Raw genomic sequence first — 20,791 nt, forward strand, 5'->3', positions numbered from 1 at the left:
GCAGGACTAGCTGGAGGCTAGAGCAGGCTGGCCCCTGTTCAAGCGGGTGGGGAGGAGGAAGAGGGAGCCAACCGTTTTTTCTAAACAAAAATCTCAGCATTCAGGTTAAATTGCCGAGTTGGCACTTTGCGATAAATAAGTGGGGTTTGGGTTGCAATTTGGGCACTCGGTCTTAAAAAGGTTCACCAACACTGCTTTAAGACTTTATAACAGCCAAATATAATTGTCATGAGAAAAGGAAGCAAAAAATATATATTTTTTTTAACCAAAATCCTGCTTGGTGTGTGTGTAGGGGGGGTAATTGTCGTGCTGTAATAGATAATTTTCTTTTGTGTGGTGCTGAGATCCACTTTGGGGATGGCAGAGCCAGTCTGGAGAGCTGGAAGAGCCCCGCACAAAAGGAGTTTGGTGGGGCAAGATAAGTTTGGGGTTTGGAGGGATTAATGAATACAAAGGGATGACTGTGGAACTTTCTAAAAAAAAAAGTACAGGCAGCTGTTTTGACCCATGCAAAATCCAGAACAAAACCCAGGATCCATATAATTCTTTTTACTACAGCCAACCAAAATGGCACTAAATGTTATTTATTTATTTATTTATTATTAGTTTTATATACCGCCCTCCCCCTGAGGGCTCAGGGCGGTTCACAACAGGTTAAAACAAACATTAAAACATAATTTACAGTTGTGTACAGTGTTTTGTTAAACTTAATACAATATAGAAACCAGCTGTGACATACGTGACATTCCTTTGTTTTCATTTGATATTAATGAAAGGATTGCGATGTCTTGCTGGTGACAAAAATCGATATTTATAGTCCCTTAATTTTGTTATTTGTCTTCTGTTTCCCTCCCCAGGTGGTATTAAGTGCCTGGCTTGCGACTTTGTGTATGGTACAAAATGGGAATTCAACAGACACCTGAAAAACAAACATGGACTCAAACTGATAGAGCTGGACGGGGAGATAAAGTGGGAGGTAAAACTAGCAGTCTTAGAAATCTGAAAAGTGTATAGCATGAGGGAGGGAAAGAGAAAGCTGGAATAAAATAAGAATTTTGCTGCAGAAGGTGCTGCTGGGGCCATGGCTCAGTGGAGGGACCATTGAGTTGCATGCAGAGAAGGTCCCAGCTTCAGTCCCCGGCATTTCCAGTTGCAAGGATCAGGTGGTAGGTGATGTGGAAGGTCTCCACCTGTGACCCAGGGGAGCTGCTGCCAATTAGAATAGACAATTCTGACCTTAATGAACCAATACTCTGATTTATCTACATTATTTATTTATTTATCTATCTATTATTATTTATCTATTTATTTTATTGCATTTATATCGGTCCCTTTCTTGTCCAAAGACAGGCTCAGGATGGTTAACAACATAACAACATAAAAATACACAAAAACATTTTATATATGTATGTATGAAAACCCATGAATTAGTCAATTTAAATACCTCTGGTGCCTTATTATTACAGTCTGTTCAAACTTCCTAGTTCCGTGGTGGCAAACCTTTGGCACTCCAGGTGTTATGGACTACAATTCCCATCAGCCCCTTCTAGCATGACCAATTGGCCATGCTGGCAGGGGCTGATGGGAATTGTAGTCCATAACATCTGGAGTGCCAAAGGTTCGCCACCACTGTCCTAGTTGATAGACCAAGGAGGAAGGAACCTAGAAGAAGATAAGAGTTTGGATTTATATCCCACCTTTTCTTTCCTGTAAGGAGACTCAAGGTGGCTTACAAACTCCTTTCCCTTCCTCTCCCCACAACAGGCACTTTGTGAGTTAGGTGGGGCTGAGAGAGTTCTGAGGAACTGTGACTAGCCCAAGGTCACCCAGCAGGAATGGTTGATTCAGCATTCAACTGCACACCTGCCCCCAAACTCAAGTAGTGCCCGGAGCTGCAGCCCTCTCGTTCTCCTCCCTCATGAAGCCACTTGATAGATGTAGTGGGGATGGAAGTGTGTTGTCCCTGTTTAATACCATCTAAGTTGGTGGCTATCTGTACCTCCAGCAGACTCCATCAATTAATTACAAATTGGGTGAAAAAGTGTTTCCTTTTGTCCATCCTTATTCTACTGCCCCCCAAAAGAACTTATCTCCATTGCACTTTCTCTTCACCATGTAGAATAGAATAAATTGCCCTTTCCTCATCTTGGATTAGAGTTTTCTGACAGGGGAGCTCTTTAACCTCATCTCACTTTTAGTTCCTCTGTTTGACAAATGGAGAAATATGAGAAGAGGAAGAATAGTTTGGGTTTATACCTTTTTCTCAAAGAGGCTTTTCTCAAAAGAGGCTCAAAGCTGCTCACAAACTCCTTCCCTTCCTGTCCCCACAATAGACACCCTGTGAGGTAGGTGGGAGAGAGTTTTGAGAGAGTTTTGAGAGAACTGCGACTGGCCCAGGGTCAGCCAGCAAACTTCATGTGTAAAAGTGGGGAAACAAATCCAGTCCACTAGCTAATAGTCTGCTGCTCGTGTGCAGGACTGGGAATCAAAACCAGTTCTCCAGATTAGAGTCCACTGCTCTTACTGATTACACCACAAGACCTGAATTGCTGTGAAGACAGAATAAGACAAAAAAATTGAAAGGAAATTAACAGTTTAAGTGATTGTTGTTAATTTGATAGCTGTAGTTGCCCTATCAGACTCACAAAAGAAAGAAGATGAATTGAAAAGTATGTGGTTCATAATCCTATAAACCCATCTTCAAGCAGAGGCATTTTCCTCCAATAGATGATGTGCAGGGAAAGGCTCCTTTTGGCAGAGAAACATGCCCCGTTAGCATCACAGCTCCATGGAATGCACCCCCCGGTGCTTTGTGTATGGTTTTTATTCTATAAATGTTTAGCAGCATTTGCGGTACTGCTAACTATAAATCCTTTTCCCTTCCTTTTGCTTACCAATGGGTCTTTTTTGCAGTCCACTGCAGAAATTTCTGGGGAAACGGCCACCCAGTATCTCCAAATCACTGAAACAGAAGATGCGCAAGGAACGGAGGCGGCAGTTGCTGCCCTGCAGGACCTACAGTACACCACGGAAAACGGTAAAGTTTTACCTCCGGGCGAAAAGAACTGAGTCAGTATAGAAGTGCCGAATTTTCAAACATTCGTACATATTAATTTACCGTATATACTCGCGGATAAGTCGAGTTTTTCAGCACATTTTTTGTGCTGAAAAAGCCCTCCTCGACTTATACGTGAGCCACCGGCAGCCGCAGCTGCCTGTCGTCCCCCTCACTCACTCAGCCATCTTTTTCTTTCCCCGCAGGCTCAGCAGGCTTGGTTTCAGGGAAGCTGCTGCTCCGGGCAGCTTGTCTCTATCTTTCTTAAAAGGGCAATGCTCCAAAAATTGCTTAAGCTTAAGCAATCTTTGGAGCATTGCCCTTTTAAGAAAGATAGAGACAGGCTGCCCGGAGCGGCAGCTTCCCTGAAACCAAGCCTGCTGAGCCTGCGGGGAAAGAAAAAGATGGCTGAGTGAGTGGGTGGCGGCGGCGGACGGGTGGCAGGGCGGCATTGGGCAGGAGCCTGCTGGGCGCCCCACAGGCGTGTGCCCAGCATCATGGGTGGCCCCAGCTCTTCCCTGCCCCTGCCTGCTCTGGTGTTTCCTTGCTTGCAAGCAAGGAAACGCCAGAGCAGCCAAGGGCTGGGCTGCTGTGGGGATCCAGGTGGCGGCTGGGGGGGGCAGGGGCGCGATCTGGTAGGGAGCGGGCGCCCTGACTCTTCCCAGCCCCCGCCTGCTTTGGAGTTACCACCCTAGACTTATACACGAGTCAATAAGTTTTCTCAGTTTTTGGTGTTAAAATTCGGTGCCTCGACTTATACACGGGTCGACTTAGACGTGAGTACATACGGTAGGCCTTTTCCTCACAAGTCGTTCATAATATATCTTGTCGCCAAATGCTACTCCCCTCCCCCCTCTTAATCTTCCTGTTTTTTCCCGTTTGGTTCCAGAAACCTTTCCCCTTAATGCTTCTTCCATTATTTTCCTTAGCACTTTTACCATAATATTTCCTTCTGTCCGTTTCTGAGCCAGGGTCCCTTGAGCATATGTGATCGTACTGAAACGGTCTTTATTACAGTAGTTCCTGTACTGGTCACATGGGCACGTCTCCCAATCAAGGATCACTTCAAGGATCTGCCATTTCTTCAGCTCTTTCACAGGGTTGCCTCCAAAACCACTGCTCTAATTAATGAATAGTAAAACATTGGATTTGGTAAGCGAATGCAGAAGAAGGAAGGAGTGTATAAATAGCAAATGGCAACTGAGGACATAGGTACAGCGTGCGGAGGGTTCTGATCCAAGAAAGACTTAGATGTTTTGAAGAGGGATTTGAATGAGGAATTAAGAGACGAAGAAGAGATGTTTGGATTTATACCCCACTCTTCTCAACTGTAAGGAGTCTCAAAGTGGCTTATAAACTCCTTCCCTTCCTCTCCCCACAACAGACACCTTTAAGAACATAAGAACATAAGAACTAGCCTGCTGGATCAGACCAGAGTCCATCTAGTCCAGCACTCTGCTACTCGCAGTGGCCCACCAGGTGCCTTTGGGAGCTCAGGTGCAGGATGAGAAAGCAATGGCCTTCTGCTGCTGCTGCTGTTCCCGAGCACCTGGTCTGCTAAGGCATTTGCAATCTGAGATCAAGGAGGATCAAGGTTGATAGCCATAGATTGACTTCTCCTCCATAAATCTCCTCCATAAATCTCACCTTTGATGAGGTGGAGCTAAGAGAGTTCTGAGAGAACTGGCCCAAGGCCACCCAGCAGGTTCCATGTGTAGGAGCAGGGAAACAATCCGCCAGACAAGAGGCTACTGCTCATGTGGAGGAGTGGGGAATCAAACCTGGTTCTCCAGATTAGAGTCCACTGCTATATCACACTGTAAAGGGAGGAAATGCATATGGAGAGGGAAATTCTTCCTGCTTTAACATGGCAGAAAACAATATGGCAGAAATGGAGGCTGGAAGCAAAGGAGAGCAAATATGAGACGAGCTTTCAGGGGTATGGAACCCTCAATTTCATAGTGGCTTAAAACTGCTCTGCTTCTAATGCTCTCATTCCTCTTCCTTCCTAGGTGGACAACTTGAACCTACAGCGGTGAACATCCTACAGCAAATCATCGATCTGGGCTCAGAGCCCCACGATGCAGCTGCTGTCGCCTCCATGGTGGCCATGGCCCCTGGAACCGTGACCGTCGTGAAGCAGGTGAAACTCTTTTTTCATTTCCTATGGAACCTGGATCTTGTTTGCCTGATCCGCGGGAGCCTCATACATGTTTTATTTAATGTGAGCTGAATAAAACATCAACAGACATATGGAATGAGTAAGGTGAGGTTTTATGACCGAGGCCGCTCAGACCCATTTTGAGTCTGCCTTAAGGACTGATAGAATTATGTCCTTTAAACTTATATGATTTGTCAAATATGAGGCAGGGTCAGGAATCCAATTGTAGTGGCTTTACTTCTAAAGAAGGAAAAGGAGAAGAAGAGAAGAGTTTGGATTTATACCCCACTTTTCTCTCCTGTAAGGTGACTCAAGGTGGCTTACAAGCTCCTTTCCTTTCCTCTCCCCACAACAGACACCTTGTGAGGCAGGAGTGGCTGAGAGAGTTCCAAAGAACTGTGACTAGCCCAAGGTCACCCAGCAGGAATGTACAAGTGCAGAAACACCTCTGGCTCACCTGGGTTTGATTTCCCACTCCTCCATCTGAGTGGTAGATTCTAATCTGGTGAAACAGATGTGTTTCCACACTCCTACATTCTGCTGGGTGATCATGGGCTAGGAGCAGCAGCTAGGCGTGATAGAGGGAGGGGTTAAGAGCTCGATGTATCTAACGTCTAGGAAGGAACTGGGTTTGATTCCCAGGGCTTCTGTCAGCTTCCTGAGCTGTGGAGGCTTATCTGGGGAATTCAGATTAGCCTGTACACTCCCACACACGCCAGCTGGGTGACCTTGGGCTAGTCACAGCTTCTCGGAGCTCTCTTAGCCTCACCTACCTCACAGGGTGTTTGTTGTGAGGGGGGAAGGGCAAGGAGATTGTAAGCCCCTTTGAGTCTCCTACAGGAGAGAAAGGGGGGATATAAATCCAAACTCTTCTTCTTCTAGTCACAGTTCTCTCTGAACTCTCTCAGCCCCACCTACCTCACAAGGTGTTTGTTGTGGGGGAGGGAAGGGAAACGAGATTGTAAACCCCTTTGAGTCTCCTACAGGAGAGAAAGGGGGGATATAAATCCAAACTCTTCTTCTTCTTCTTCTAGTCACAGTTCTCTCTGAACTCTCTCAGCCCCACCTACCTCACAAGGTGTTTGCTGTGGGGGAGGGAAGGGAAAGGAGATTGTCAGCCCCTTTGAGTCTCCTTTCAGGAGAGAAAGGGGGGATATAAATCCAAACCCTCCTTCTTCTTGGCCCTCCACTGGAACTGTTTGGATGCTGTGTGAGGTAGTATGCTGGACTAGATAGACCTCTGGTCTGATCCAGCAGGCTGTTCTCATGCTTCTACGTAAGTCCTTGGCCAGTAGGTCTTCTTGTTGACCTTTCAGAGAAACTGGTTGGATGCTGTGTCAGACAACATGCTGGACTAGGCAGACTACTGGTCTGATCTAACAGGCTGCTTGTGCCACACGCCTCCTAGTTCATCTGAACTGGCCATGATATTCTGACTGAGTGTATTTCTGCTGGGGATAGGTTACCTTGCCTTAAAAACAGCTGTCTAGATCAGCCATTCTCAACCAGGGTTCCGTGGTACCCTGGGGTACCGTGAGCATATCCCAGGGGTACCGTGGCAACGCTACCGCCCCCCCCTCTCATTTTTGTGGTGTCTCCCACCAGTGCCAACAAGGACATGGAGCTGGCCCATGGGGCAGGACCTGCAAGGTCAGCAGCCACCCCCCCCCCCAGTGCTTCCCTTCACCCTGGGAGGGGAAGGTGGGGGGGTGGCAAGCAGGAGCAATGGGAAGGGAAGGTGGGGGTGGTGGCAGGGGTACTGTGAGATATGAAGAGTGAGGTCAAGGGTACCCTGACCTCGAAAAGGTTGGGAAACACTGGTCTAGATCATCCCTAAGGCAGCAGAGCTGAGAAAATTGACTCGCATTCTATTCTGTTCCCGAGTGCCGGACGGAGGGAGCCGTCTGCGAGTGGTTGGAGGCAGCGAGGTTGCCGAGGTTTTGCCAAGGGCACTTTTGATCTGTGAGACATAGCCGGGCCGAGGTGGTGGGGAGGAACCCCAAGTCTTTCAGACAGCGCTTTGAAAGATTTTTTTCCCCTAACAAAGCCGAGAGCTTTCATTATTTATAAAGGCGAGAATTGCGTGGCTGCAGTTTGCTCATAACAACAAGCGTCATTAAATTGAATGTTTTCAGAGACCTGTGCGCGTAAGGCGTCTCCCGAGCCCCTACGATAAACCGCCAGAGTGTCTTCTGTGTAGAGACTGGGGGAGGCAAATTCTTCAGTTAATTGCTGGAGAACTTCCTCTGCATCATCAACACTAAAATCTTGGGGGAGCTGATGGTGAGCTAGTCTTTGTAAGCACTCTTTGTGCAAAGAACTTTAGACCGGAAGACTCTGAAGAAGCAAACATACACACAAGGTCAGGCATGGAAAAATAGTAGCCAGTATTAAGTATTTAGAAACCCATGTAAATGCAAAGATTGAATGGGTCCAACTTATGGAAGAATTAGGACTAATAAAAGGAAACACTTCTTCACACAACGTGTGATTGGTGTTTGGAATATGCTGCCACAGGAGGTGGTGATGGCCACTAACCTGGATAGCTTTAAAAAGGGCTTGGACAGATTGATGGAGGAGAAGTCGATTTATGGCTACCAATCTTGATCCTCTTTGATCTGAGATTGCAAATGCCTTAACAGTCCAGGTGCTCGGGAGCAACAGCCGCAGAAAGCCATTGCTTTCACCTCCTGCATGTGAGCTCCCAATGGCACCTGGTGGGCCACTGCGAGTAGCAGAGTGCTGGACTAGATGGACTCTGGTCTGATCCAGCTGGCTTGTTCTTATGTTCTTACGGCTCTGTTGTACCACACAGACTTGCAAGGTACATTGTTGTAAGCTCCAGCCTGTCTACCAGGGCAATCCTCAGGTGCAGTGAAGGGGCATCCGGAAAGTACAACCCAAATGCTGAATAGTGATCTGTCTTCCAGGGGTTTGGGGGGTGGGTGTTTGTTGTTTGTTTTGGTATCCTGCCCCTTTCCCATTCATCATTCATGGTCTTCTGTCCTTCATTTTAACCTCACAATAATCCTATGAGTTAGGCTAGAAGAAGAAGAGTTTGGATTTATACCCCACCTTTTTTATTTTTTTATTTATTTATTTATTTATTTATTTATTCATTCATTCATTCATTCATTCATTCATTCAATTTCTATACCGCCCGATCCCCGAAGGGCTCCGGGCGGTGAACAACACAATTCAAAGAACATTAAGCAGGAGCAAATCATAAACAATACACAAATACATAAGCTCCATCCTATTAATCATCAATAAAACTTCCTAAAAACTCATATAAAACAGCGGATAACAATTAATAAATAAATAAACAAGAGGCGTCCAGAAACCCCAATTAAAACCTACCCCAAGAAGGGGGGCGGCAGGCCCCTCAATATGAGGGGACCCTGATGTAACAGCGCCAGGGCAAAGAGCAGTGAGGGGGCACCATATCAGCAGCTGGACACTCCGAAGGCCCGGTGGAACAACACGGTCTTACAGGCCCTGCGGAATTCACCGAGGTCCCGCAGGGCCCGGACAGGCCTGTAAGGAGACTCAAAGGGGTTTACAAACTCCTTTCCCTTCCTCTCCCCACAACAGGCACCTTGTGAGGTAGGCAGAACTGACAAAGTTCTGAAGAACTCTCTGGCCCAAGAGCACCCAGCAGGAATGCACACTGTGTGTAACAGATTTCCCTGGGTGATACACCACTGAAGATGCCAGCCGCAGATGCAGGCGAAACGTTAGGAACAAGATCCACCAGACCATGGCCACACAGCCCGGGAAACCCACCAGAACCTCTTGACGTGTTGTTTGGGAAGCGTTGTGGTTGCCATGACCAGGGACAGTAGGACTGGCAATCCTGGCAGAGCAACAGTGCTTTGATTGTGTGTTCCTGCATTGTGTTCCTGCATGGCAGGGGGCTTGGACTTGATGGCCCTCGTGGTCTCTTCCAGCTCTATGATTCTATGACTCCAATTAACTTGTGCAGCCTCCAGATTCCAGCAATGCAAAAGGTTGCTGGTTTCAGCTTTCCGAGCCCCTGTGAGGGAATGGATGCTTTGCTGAATTGCCTATTAAATACTTAAATGAGAGCTTTGTTTTCCTTTCCCTCGTTAATTGCCACTGCTTGTAGTGGCTGCAATTGCTCCGGCGCCAGCTCCCACGAGCAGCAGGAGGCTTCCCCTTATTGACTTAGCAGGTCTCGCCGTCATACAGGGTAGGGGTGGTTGAATGGCAATACCGTAGGGCAATGGTGGCGAACCTATGGCACGGGTGCCAGAGGTGGCACTCAGAGCCCTCTCTGTGGGCACGCGTAAACAGATTCCCCCCACATACATCTAGGCTGGCCTGGGCTCGATAATTAAGCATAAGCATTTTTATTGTCATTGTGCACACACAACGAAATTTACAGCAGCATTCCTCGATGCACACAATTTCAGACTCATACCCCAGCCTCACTTTCCCCTTCCTCCACCCATCCCTACACAGCCCCAAACACATCAACACGAAGCCGCAGAGTTTAGCATAGCCACAGCTCTAGAGTAGAAGCTGTCTCTAAGCCTCTTTGTCCTAGGCCTCTAGGTCCTCTTTGACCTAGTTTTGGGGAAGCAGTGTAGGTAACCCTGTTAAGCGGTGTTAAACCCCACTGATTTTGATGGGAAGAACTAAAGCACGATCCTTTACCTGGGAGCAAGCTCGGTTGCTGGCAATGGGGCTTGCTTCTGAGTAAACCCTCCTAGGGTTGTGATTCACCCATTGGAAGAGTTGCATGGTTGCTTCAAAGCAAAGCCACCAACTACCACCAAGCTTACTCCCGAGTAACACACGCCTTGGAGCCAACTGTTTTTTCTAAACTAAAACCTCAGTATTCAGGTTAAATTGCCGTGTTGGCACTTTGCGATAAATAAGTGGGTTTTGGGTTGCAATTTGGGCACTCGGTCTTGAAAAGGTTCACCATCACTGCGGTAGGGTTTGGGAGCCCAAACCCTTGCAAAAATTTGTCTGACAGCCTCCGCTTTGCTCCCACTCCCCGGCTCTTTCTTCCATTCTCTTCCTCATGCCGTCCCATTCCCCAGGGTGTCTCCGCTCAGCAGAAGTGATGAGTCAGGGAATCGGGTTGGCAGCCGGAGAGAACCAAATTAGCTGAGAAGGACTTGAACAATTTCTTGGCTAGCCTTGCAGAAACTCAATTAAGTTGAGTTAAATAAATGCTCCGACCAGCCTTTGTTGCTTGGTTCTCGGCTTCCTGAAATGCGGGGTTGAAATGTGAGCAGCTGCATTCAGTCTGGAGTTTTGAGGGACCTGGCAGGGAGAAAGCAATGAAATAGCACAAAGCGCGGCCTTTTTTTTTCTTCTTTAGAAGACATAATACATTGCAAAATAATAATAACAATAAAAACCAGTTCATTCAAATGCCAGAATATGAACCCAGAAGGAATTTATGCATTAAAAAAAATAGATCTGTAGAGGATCTAAAAATAATCTTGTGGTAGGCCATCTTTTTAACTCATAATCATCATGGTTTATTTAATTAAAATGTCCCTTTTTGTCTTTGAGTTTGAGGTTTATTTATTTATATTTATTTATTTATCTTTTGCATTTAATATACCGCCCACCCCCACCCCGAAGGGCTCTAGACGGTGTTGCGTTAATAGAGATTTTTTTCCAGCTTATGAATACAGCAAAATGGTTTGCTCTTTGCCACAGGAGAAAATCTTAAGGTCTACTTCTCACATGATAATCTGTGTTCCCTATTCTGGTATACACATGCACAACTCGTGTGCAAACTGGAAACAGTACAGCCGTCTCTTTTTGCTTTAAGGGCGTTGCGTGCCCGCAACTGAAGGCGCAGCATTCTACGAGACGTGTAGATGAAGAGTAGAAGAAGAGTTTGGATTTATATCCCTCCTTTCTCTCCTGCAGGAGGCTCAAAGGGGCTTACAATCTCCTTGCCCTTCCCCCCTCACAACAAACACCCTGTGAGGTAGGTGGGGCTGAGAGAGCTCCGAGAAGCTGTGACTAGCCCAAGGTCACCCAGCTGGCGTGTGTGGGAGTGTACAGGCTAATTTGAATTCCCCAGATAAGCCTCCACAGCTCAGGCGGCAGAGCTGGGAATCAGAGCTGGTTCCTCCAGATTAGATACACGAGCTCTTAACCTCCTATGCCACTGCTGCTCCAGAGTGAGCCTCACACGTGTAAAACAAACATGCCGTTCTCACAAATGACAATCTGCATCCGGTTTGTACACACACTCTTATAAAGGAGCCTATTTCCTATACTAAATGTGGAGTGCTTGAAGCGAATATAAGAAGAATGCCACCGAGAGAAATGTATCTTACTGTGACATTCCTCTGAAGTTGCTGGCCACAGACTCTGGCAAAATGTCAGAAGCAAAAACTACCAGACCATGGCCATACAGGCTGTAAAACCCACAACAGCCATTTGGTTCCAGCCACAAAAGCCTTCAATAGTATACTATAAGAAGAGTTCTGCCCAACTTTAATGCCACTCTCCCCTTTTCAATTATTTGGACAATTATATTTACATTTTCTATTCAATCTCCCCACCCAAATGATAGCTGTTTTGTTTGTTTGTTATTTTGGTTTTTTAAATTATTAAATTGAATCTCTTCATCTCCAACAATTACTGGCCGTTTCCACACTGTCCAGTATCCCAGGATGGGGAAGTGAAAAATCCCGGTTGGTGCAAGATTTTTGCACCGTTCCCAGTCCTAAATCGGAGCTGCCCTGCGGTATTTCCCTTATCCTGGGATTTTCAAAAACCGCCAAATTGGCGGTTCTTTTAAAATATCCTGCGCTGATCCCAGTACCATGCAAACACTGTGGGAGCAGGACTGGTTTATTTTTCCCTCCTCACCACTTTCTCTTAAAAGCAGTGGTAGGCACACTCCCCCCTCCGCCCCGCTCCCCCCCCCCAGCAGCTAGCAGGCCGGCGGGGAAGAAAGCGGGCAACTGAGAGGCTTCCTCATGGTGCGGCTCACTCTGGCGCAGAGAAGCAGGAAGAGCCAGCGAAGCATGGATCAGGTAGAAATGGGAAAACTGGAGGGGGGAGCCGTTCCCACCCGGGCCACGTGAAACAAACTGGAGTATTATGTCCCAATACTACCTCGGCTCCAGGGAAGAAGCAGGGAGCCGTGCGGAGGGAGAAACCAGGATAAAATCAGAGGCGTAATGCCAAGGGGACAGGGGGGTATGACGCACCAGGCGCATGCCCCTGTGGAGCCGTTCTGGGGGCGTGATGGGGCATTCCAGGGGCACGCGCGCACACCGGGCGCACTTCCCCCTTGCTCCATCCCTGGATAAAATAGACCCGGTTTGTACGATCCTGGGACTACCCTGGGATATTTGGACCGTGGAGAAAATGCCACTGTGGAGGGGGAAACATGGCTGGAGTTCTAACGTCACCTTGAGGAATGTAATTCATTGTGGAAATGACACCGTTGATTTGTAATCATTCTGCCCTCTTCACTGTTCACTACGATTTCCAAACCATGTGTTTCTATTTGACTTCCCCCTGAGAACAGTATTCTTCTCTCCCAGCCTATTAACCTTCATATAGTCTAATGGATAGCGACAATGGAAATGTTCAAGGCCTGGGCAATATATCAATGTCGGGTGTCTCTGCTCTCCACCCTCGTCCTCTAATTGGCGCCTTGAGTCCTGGCTCAGCGGGCGGATCTGCTGGCTCCTCTTGAATAAAACTCCATTCAGTTTTTGAACTTTCTTTTTAAGGGTCAAAGTAGATGTTATGTTGAAAGAGCAGCTTCCGCTGCAAATGGCAGGCGTGTGTTTAGAACCTCCACTGTCCTTATGTAACATGGAACAGAACTTACTCATACCCGGCTCTCACGTGTGACAGCTTTTCCTGCTGCTGGTAAGATCTCGTCAATTCTTGAAACCTAACCAGGACCAGCCCTTGGGTGGAAGACCAGCAAGGAATTCCAGGTACTTGGGTGGAAGACCAGCAAGGAATTCCAGGTACTTGGGTGGAAGACCAGCAAGGAATTCCAGGTACTTGGGTGGAAGACCAGCAAGGAATTCCAGGTACTTGGGTGGAAGACCAGCAAGGAATTCCAGGTACTTGGGTGGAAGACCAGCAAGGAATTCCAGGTACTTGGGTGGAAGACCAGCAAGGAATTCCAGGTAATTGGGTGGAAGACCAGCAAGGAATTCCAGGTAATTGGGTGGAAGACCAGCAAGGAATTCCAGGTACTTGGGTGGAAGACCAGCAAGGAATTCCAGGTACTTGGGTGGAAGACCAGCAAGGGGAATTCCAGATTGGGTGGAAGACCAGCAGAATTCCAGGTGCTTGGTGGAAGCTTGGCAAGGAATTCCAGAGTACTTAGATTGGAAGACCAGCCAGGAATTCCAGGTACTTGGGTGGAACCAGCAAGGAATTCAGGTGCCCAGGTGGAAGACCAGCAAGGAATTCCAGGTACTTGGGTGGAAGACCAGCAAGGAATTCCAGGTACTTGGGTGGAAGACCAGCAAGGAATTCCAGGTACTTGGGTGGAAGACCAGCAAGGAATTCCAGGTACTTGGGTGGAAGACCAGCAAGGAATTCCAGGTACTTGGGTGGAAGACCAGCAAGGAATTCCAGGTACTTGGGTGGAAGACCAGCAAGGAATTCCAGGGTTGCTGTACAGAGGCGGACAATGGCAAACCACCTCTGCATGTCTCCCGCCTTGAAAACCCTCTGGGGTCACCAGAAGTCGGCTGGGACTTCATGAACCAAGTATCAGCAAGAGATCAGCTTCCTGCTGTTTCTCTAGAGTTGGTCTGTTACTTTATCAAATAGTTGTTTCATATTCCATCTCTCCTTCTCTACGTCACCTTTCCTATTTTGTTTGTTCTCGGAACCTTAGACACCCATTTGCTATAGTCCTGTGAATATTTGTGCTGGCCCTAAACTTCCAGCTCTGTTGTGCCCATTTACATTTCTGGAGGTGTCCTGCTGTCGACCTAACGGTTGATTTTTTTTAAAAAAATGTTCCTACAGAGAGTTGTGTTGTCCATGAAGAAGGCCACCCTGGCTTGTGTTGAAGCCGGAGTCCTGTTCAGCCATGAAACCTGTTGAGTGCACTTCAGCAAGTCTGCCTTGCACCGTGATGTTGCATGAGCCAGTCTAGGACTGGCACGGTTTTTCTTTTCCTTGCTCCTTCTCCTCATATCTACTGATTCTCTTCCAAACCTACAACCTACCAATCTTGATCCTCCTTGATCTCAGATTGCAAATGCCTTAGCAGACCAGGTGCTCGGGAGCAGCAGCAGCAGCAGCAGCAGCAGAAGGCCATTGCTTTCACATCCTGCACGTGAGCTCCCAAAGGCACCTGGTGGGCCACTGTGAGTAGCAGAGAGCTGGACTAGATGGACTCTGGTCTGATCCAGCAGGCTAGTTCTTGTGTTCTTATGATCTCATTTGCTTCCCTCCCGTCTTGAATCAGAAGCCGTGAGCAAACAGAAGCTCACAGCTGTCGGCCAAAGCTTGCTGTCAGTGGATGCTTAGAGGGAGGTCATGACTGTTGACCTCAGAGGGCGTGAGTCCACCTCAAGCGCCGTCCGTGCCCATGAAGTTCTGTGGGAAGAGGGCTCATCTCATCAGTGGCCAGTTGCCTCCTCTGTTGGCAACTTGAGTTGTCCCGTTCTAACTCTCTCTAATTCCTCCAAAGCTTGGTAGTCCAGATGCTAGGTGACGGGTCTCCAGCCATGTTGAACCTGCAGGCACCTTTGGAATTCTGACACAGGGTGATAGAGGCAGCCACAAAATGGCTGCCACAGGAGGGGGAGGTGGGACCAACCATAAAATGCCAGGAAGCATTTTAGGCAGAAGCTTTAGTTAACAGGCTGTCTTTAAAGTGAGCACGTTGTTTTTATATATTTTTCTTGTGTACACATAGCTTCCAGAGTGGTGTAGTGGTCAGGAGCAATCTGGAGAACTGGGTTTGATTCCACACTCCTCCACATGGGAGCAGGACATAAGAACATAAGAACATAAGAACTAGCCTGCTGGATCAGACCAGAGTCCATCTAGTCCAGCATTCTGCTACTCGCAGTGGCCCACCAGGTGCCTTTGGGAGCTCACATGCAGGATGTGAAAGCAATGGCCTTCTGCTGCTGCTGCTCCTGAGCACCTGGTCTGCTGGGCATTGGCAATCTGAGATCCAAGGAGGATCAAGATTGGTGACCATAGATTGACTTCTTCTCCATAGAAATGTCCAAGCCCTTTTAAAGCTATCCGGGTTAGTGGCCATCCTGCACCTCCTGTGGCAGCATATTCCAAACACCAATCACCGTTCGTGAAGAAGTGTTTCCTGTAGTCCTAATTCTTCCCTGGCATTTTCCAATGAATGCCCTGGTTCTAGTATTGTGAGGAAAGAGAAAAATTTCTCTCTGTCAGCATTTTCTACCCCATGCATAGTTTTATAGACTGTCCATATCCCCCCTCAGGCGTCTCTCTCCCAAACTAAGAGTCCCCAAGCGCTGCAGCCTCTCCTCATAAGGGAAGGTGCTCCAATCCTTCAATCATCCTCGTTGCCCTTCTCTGCACTTTTCTATCTCTTGATATCCTTTTTTTGAGATGTAGTGACCAGAACTGAAACACAGTACTCCAAAGTGCGGTGCGCTGCAGTAACACCACCAGGGCATGACAATCTTTACGGATTTTATTCTCAATTCGCTCTAATTATCCCCATTGCTTAGCGTGGCGACCAGAGTTTTGCCTTTTCACGCTGCACCATGCACAGGTTGACATTCCCATGGAACTATCAGCTAAAAGGCGGCCCAAATCCTTTCTGGTCTGTGACTGATAGCACCTGGCCCTGTGGCCGTCCATGTGAAGTTTGGATTTTTTTTGCCCCGTGCATCACTTTACATTTGTACATTGAACTGCATTTGCCATTTTCTTAAGCCCACTCTATTTATCAGGTCGCTTGGGCTCCATGATCCTTTGTGGTTCTTACCACCTACATAATTTGGTATCATCTGCAAACTTGGCCACCACTACCCACCCCTACTTCCAGGTCATTTATGGAATAAGTTAAAGAACTGGTCCCCAAAGCCTTGTGGATCCTTGGGGACACCACTCCTACATCTCTCCATTGTGAGAACTTCCCATTTATACCCACCTTTGTTTCCTGTTCCTCAACCAGTTTTTTTAATCCATAGGGACTTCCCCCTCTTATTCCCTTCTTGTGCTGAGTTTCTCAACAGTCTCTGGTGAGAACTTTGTCAAAAGCCTTTGGAAATCGAACCAAATGTCCACTGGTTCCCCCATATCCACATGTCTGTTTACACCCTCAAGAACTCTAGTAAGTTTGTAAAGACAGGACTTGCCTCTACAAAAGCCATGCTGACTCTTCCTCAGCAGGTCTTGCTTTTCTACATGTTTTAATAATTTTATCTTTAATGATAGATTCTACTAATTTACCAGGAACGAATCTCAAACTGACTGGCTGTAATTTCGGGTCCCCCTAGACCCTTTCTTAAAGATTGGTGTGACATTAGCCCATCTTCCAGTCTTCAGGGATGGAGCCTGATTTCAGGGATAAGTTGCATATTAATGTGAGAACATCAGCAATTTCATGCTTGAGCTCTTTAAGAACTCTTGGATAAAGATACAATCTGGGCCAGGGGATTTGGTAGCATTTGTAGTTTTATCAATGGCTGCCAGAACTTCTTCCTTATCCACTAACCCAGCTAGTTCCTCCGGATTCACCTCCTAAGAAGCTTGGTTCAGGTGCAGGGAATTTTCCTCACCTCCTCTTGGGTGAAGACAGATGCAAAAGAATTCATTCAGCTTCTCTGCAATCTCCCTGTCACCTTTTAGCACACCTTTGTTCCTTCATCGTCTAACGGACCTACGCTTCCCTAGCTGGCTTCCTGCTTTTGATGTACTTGAAGAACTGTTTGTTGCTAGTCTTGATGTTGTTGCTTGTGTCGTTCCTCATAATCCTTTTTGCCTCCCTTACCTTCTTGCTTCTCTTTTTGCCACCATTTGTGTTCTCTGGTATTCTTCATCAGTTAAGTTGGACTTCCATTTTCTAAAGAACATCTTTTTCCTAATAATTACCGCAACCTCGCTTGTTAACCATGGTGGCTTTCTTTTGGACTAGGCTGCCTTTCTAACCTACTTGGAACACATTCAGCTGGCTTTTAAGACTGTGTTTTTTTAAATAACCTCAAGCACCTTGGACATTTTGACTCTTGATTTTTCCCTTTCAGCTTCCTCGCTATCCCCTCATCTTTGAGAATTTCCCTTTCTGAAGGCAAATCTTAACTACATTAGTAGTTGTCCTTGTTAGCATGCAGAGATACTGAATCTGACAACATTGTGGTGTGTTCCCTATCGGCTCAACAACACTGACTTCCGCACCAGGTCCTGGGTCCACATAGAATTAGATCTAGGATCACATCTCCTGGTTGGTTCTACAACCATCTGCTCCTAAGCCACAGTCATTTAGCATATCCAGGAATGTTCTCCCCTTATGACCTGAACATGCATTTTCCAGTTTATGTGGGGATAGTTAAAATCGCCCATTACCCGCGACATTTTGCTTTTGTTGGCCTCTCTAATTTCTTTTTTTCCATCTCAGAATCCTCTTGTGCACTTTGGTCAGGGGCCGATAAATATGTTCCTAATGTTAAAGGAAACTTTGCTTCACCCTGGTATTGATATCCACAGATGCTTCTGTAGAGGAATCAGCTCCCCTGCATTGTCTATTTTATGTGACACTATGCTCTCTCTTTGATGTGAGAGAACCACCCCACCCCCAATATCGCCCTGTCCTATCCTTCCTGTAGAGCCTGTAACCTGGGATAACAGCATCCCACTGGTTCTCCTCATTCCACCATGTCTCCTGTGATGCCCACTATATCAATGTCCTCCTTCCAAACTCTGTGCTCCAGCTCCCCATTTTAGGTGGATAGCTTCTACTATTAGCATAGAGACGCTTGTATGTCTGTCTCTGTCCTTAACTTACCAGGATTTATGTGTTTTGCCCTCTAGCCTTTTGTAGACACTATCACTTATCACATTGCTGTCTCTCAGCTTATGCGTGGTTGATTTAGAAAAACCTCTCTGTGTCTGCATCCCCATAGACTCTGTATTCGAACGAAGTCACCTCAGCTCCTGTCGGCTTTCCCCAAGGATCAGTTTAAAAGCTGTTCTGCCACCTTTTAGCGTTGGCCAGCAGCCTGGTTCCTCTTTGGTTAAGATGAAGCCCGTCCCACTTTAGCCTGAGCCTGCCTTATCCCAAAAGGTTCCCCAGTTCCTGACAAAGCTGAAACCCTCTGCCTTACACCCGCCTTCATCATCCCATTTGAGACCCTGTATCTCAGCACTTCTAGCTCTCCCTGCGTGGAACAGGTAGCATTCGGAGAATGCCACCTTAGGGGTCCTGGATTTTAACCTTTTCCTGTAGCCTAAATTTGGCTTCCAGAACCTCCCGGCTACATTTCCCAATGACATTGGTACCAATGTGGACCACAACTGCTGACTCCACCTTTGCTGTCTAACAGCCTATCTAGGCCAGGCGTGACATCCGCCTTCGCACCAGGCGAGCCAAGTCACCATCAATGCGGTCATCCAGCCTGTCACAAACCCAACTCTCTATATTCCTAATGGTCCGAATCACCCTCTGAGGCCCCACCTCCCGAGGTGTATCCTCAGTCTTGAGAGGATATCTGACCACCAGCTAAGGAAGGGGTCCCATCTAAGGGGGAGCATCTTCCACCACCTCGAACTGGCACCCTCCGTCACCCAGACTCTCATTCTCCATGACATCTGAAGAAGTGTCACCTTAAGTGGGACCTGGCTATAGGTCCCGAAACCTCGTTTGTTGCCCTCTCTGCCTCTCAGCTACTCCAGGTCACCACCTTGGCTTCAAGAGAGCATGTTCCTTGAGTGCCAGGAACTCATTGTGAGGGGCACGAAACTTCTGCCCTAGTGGCGGATAGTCATACATCGTATCAGTGCAAAACACTGGAAAGCCCCATCCCCTGCTGGCTTCCTGTCTTCATATCTAATTTTGTTTAGATATTCAAATGCTAATTTTTTAATTAGTGCCTCCTCTTAAGGTTTCTATACCTTCTACTATCCCTTAAAATATGTTTTATTTAGTAAAACACCTGCAGCCTTCTTGGCTTGGCGCTGCAGCTAATTCAGAGACTAACTGAAAGATTTAAAATGTGAGGAAGCCCACCCCTTCAGCACTAACTTTGAAAAGATTTACAAATGTGAAGCCCACCCTTCAACAGCTTCCGCAATCAGCAGCCCTGGGACAAGGAGAAAAAAGAAGCCCCTGTTTAAATACACTGTTTAAAGATGTGGCTTTGAAAAGCCACTCTGTCAACTCCTCAACCCTTTCTGGCCCACTGCTGTCCTCACTGCTCTCTTCTCTGCTGGTTCAGGACTGGCAGGTTGTGAGAAGCCCCACCCTTCAGCACTAACTGAAAAGATTTACAAATGTGAGAAGCCCCACCCTTCAGCAGCTTCCACCAATCAGCAGCCCTAGGACAAGGAGAAAAAAAGAGAAACCCCCTGTTTAAAATACACTGTTTAAAAGATGTGGCTTTGAGAAAAGCCCTCTGTCAAGCTCCTCAGCCCTTTCTGGCCCACTGCTGTCCTCCACTGCTCCTCTTCTCTGCTGGTTCCAGAGACTAACTGAAAAGGACTTCAGTCTGGTGAACCGAGTTTGTTTCCGCACTCCTACACATGAATCTTTCTGGCTCACTTTTGGCTAGTCACAGTTCTCTCTGAACTCTCAGCCCCACCTACCTCACATGGTGTCTGTTGTGGGGAGAGGAACATAAGAACATAAGAACTAGCTCATGGGATCTGCACCTCAGAGTCCATCTAGCCCAGCATTCTGCTGCTACTGCAGTGGCCCACCAGGTGCCTTTGGGAGCTCACATGCAGGATGTGAAAGCAATGGCCTTCTGCTGCCAAGCTGCTCCTGAGCACCTGGTCTGTTATGGCATTGCAATCTGAGAGATCAAGGAGGACTTCTGCAGATTGGTAGCTATAGATTGACTTCTTCTCCATAAATCTGTCCAAAGCCCTTTTAAAGCTATCCAGGAGCAGTGGCCATCACCACCCTGTGGTAGCATATCTCCAAACACCTCAATCACACGCTATGAAGAAGTGTTTCCTATTAGTCCCACTTTCCCCAGCATTTTCAATGAATGCCCCTGTTCTAGTATTGTGAGAAAAGAGAGAAAAATTCTCTGTCAACATTTTCTACCCCATGCATAATTTTTTATAGACTTCAATCATATCCCTCAGACGCCTCTCCAAACTAAAGAGTCCCAAACGCTGCAGCTCTCCTCATAAGGAAGGTGCTCCACCTTCAATCATCCCTCGTTGCCCTTTCTCTCTGCACTCTTTTCAACTTTCATATCCTTTGAGATGTGTATGCACCAGAACTGAACACAGTACTCCAAGTGCGGTCAGCATTCACGGCTTTATATATATGGGCATGACAATCTTTGCAGTTTTATTCTCACTCCCTTTCCCACTATCCCCAGCATGAGTTTACCTTTTTCACCGCTTTGCCATGCATT

At 47.1% G+C, this 20,791-nt stretch overlaps 1 protein-coding gene across 1 annotated transcript in view; it reads left to right on the forward strand.

Annotated features, from left to right (window-relative positions):
• Nucleotides 1–20,791, forward strand: part of ZFAT (zinc finger and AT-hook domain containing) — a 193,224-nt gene that overhangs the window by 160,303 nt on the left and 12,130 nt on the right. The window contains 3 exon segments of the mRNA XM_048508580.1: nt 858–976; nt 2,914–3,037; nt 5,068–5,198. Coding sequence (XP_048364537.1) covers nt 858–976; nt 2,914–3,037; nt 5,068–5,198 — 374 coding nt within the window.

This window comes from Sphaerodactylus townsendi, linkage group LG09 (genome assembly GCF_021028975.2).
Source record: "Sphaerodactylus townsendi isolate TG3544 linkage group LG09, MPM_Stown_v2.3, whole genome shotgun sequence".
Lineage (NCBI taxonomy): Eukaryota > Metazoa > Chordata > Lepidosauria > Squamata > Sphaerodactylidae > Sphaerodactylus > Sphaerodactylus townsendi.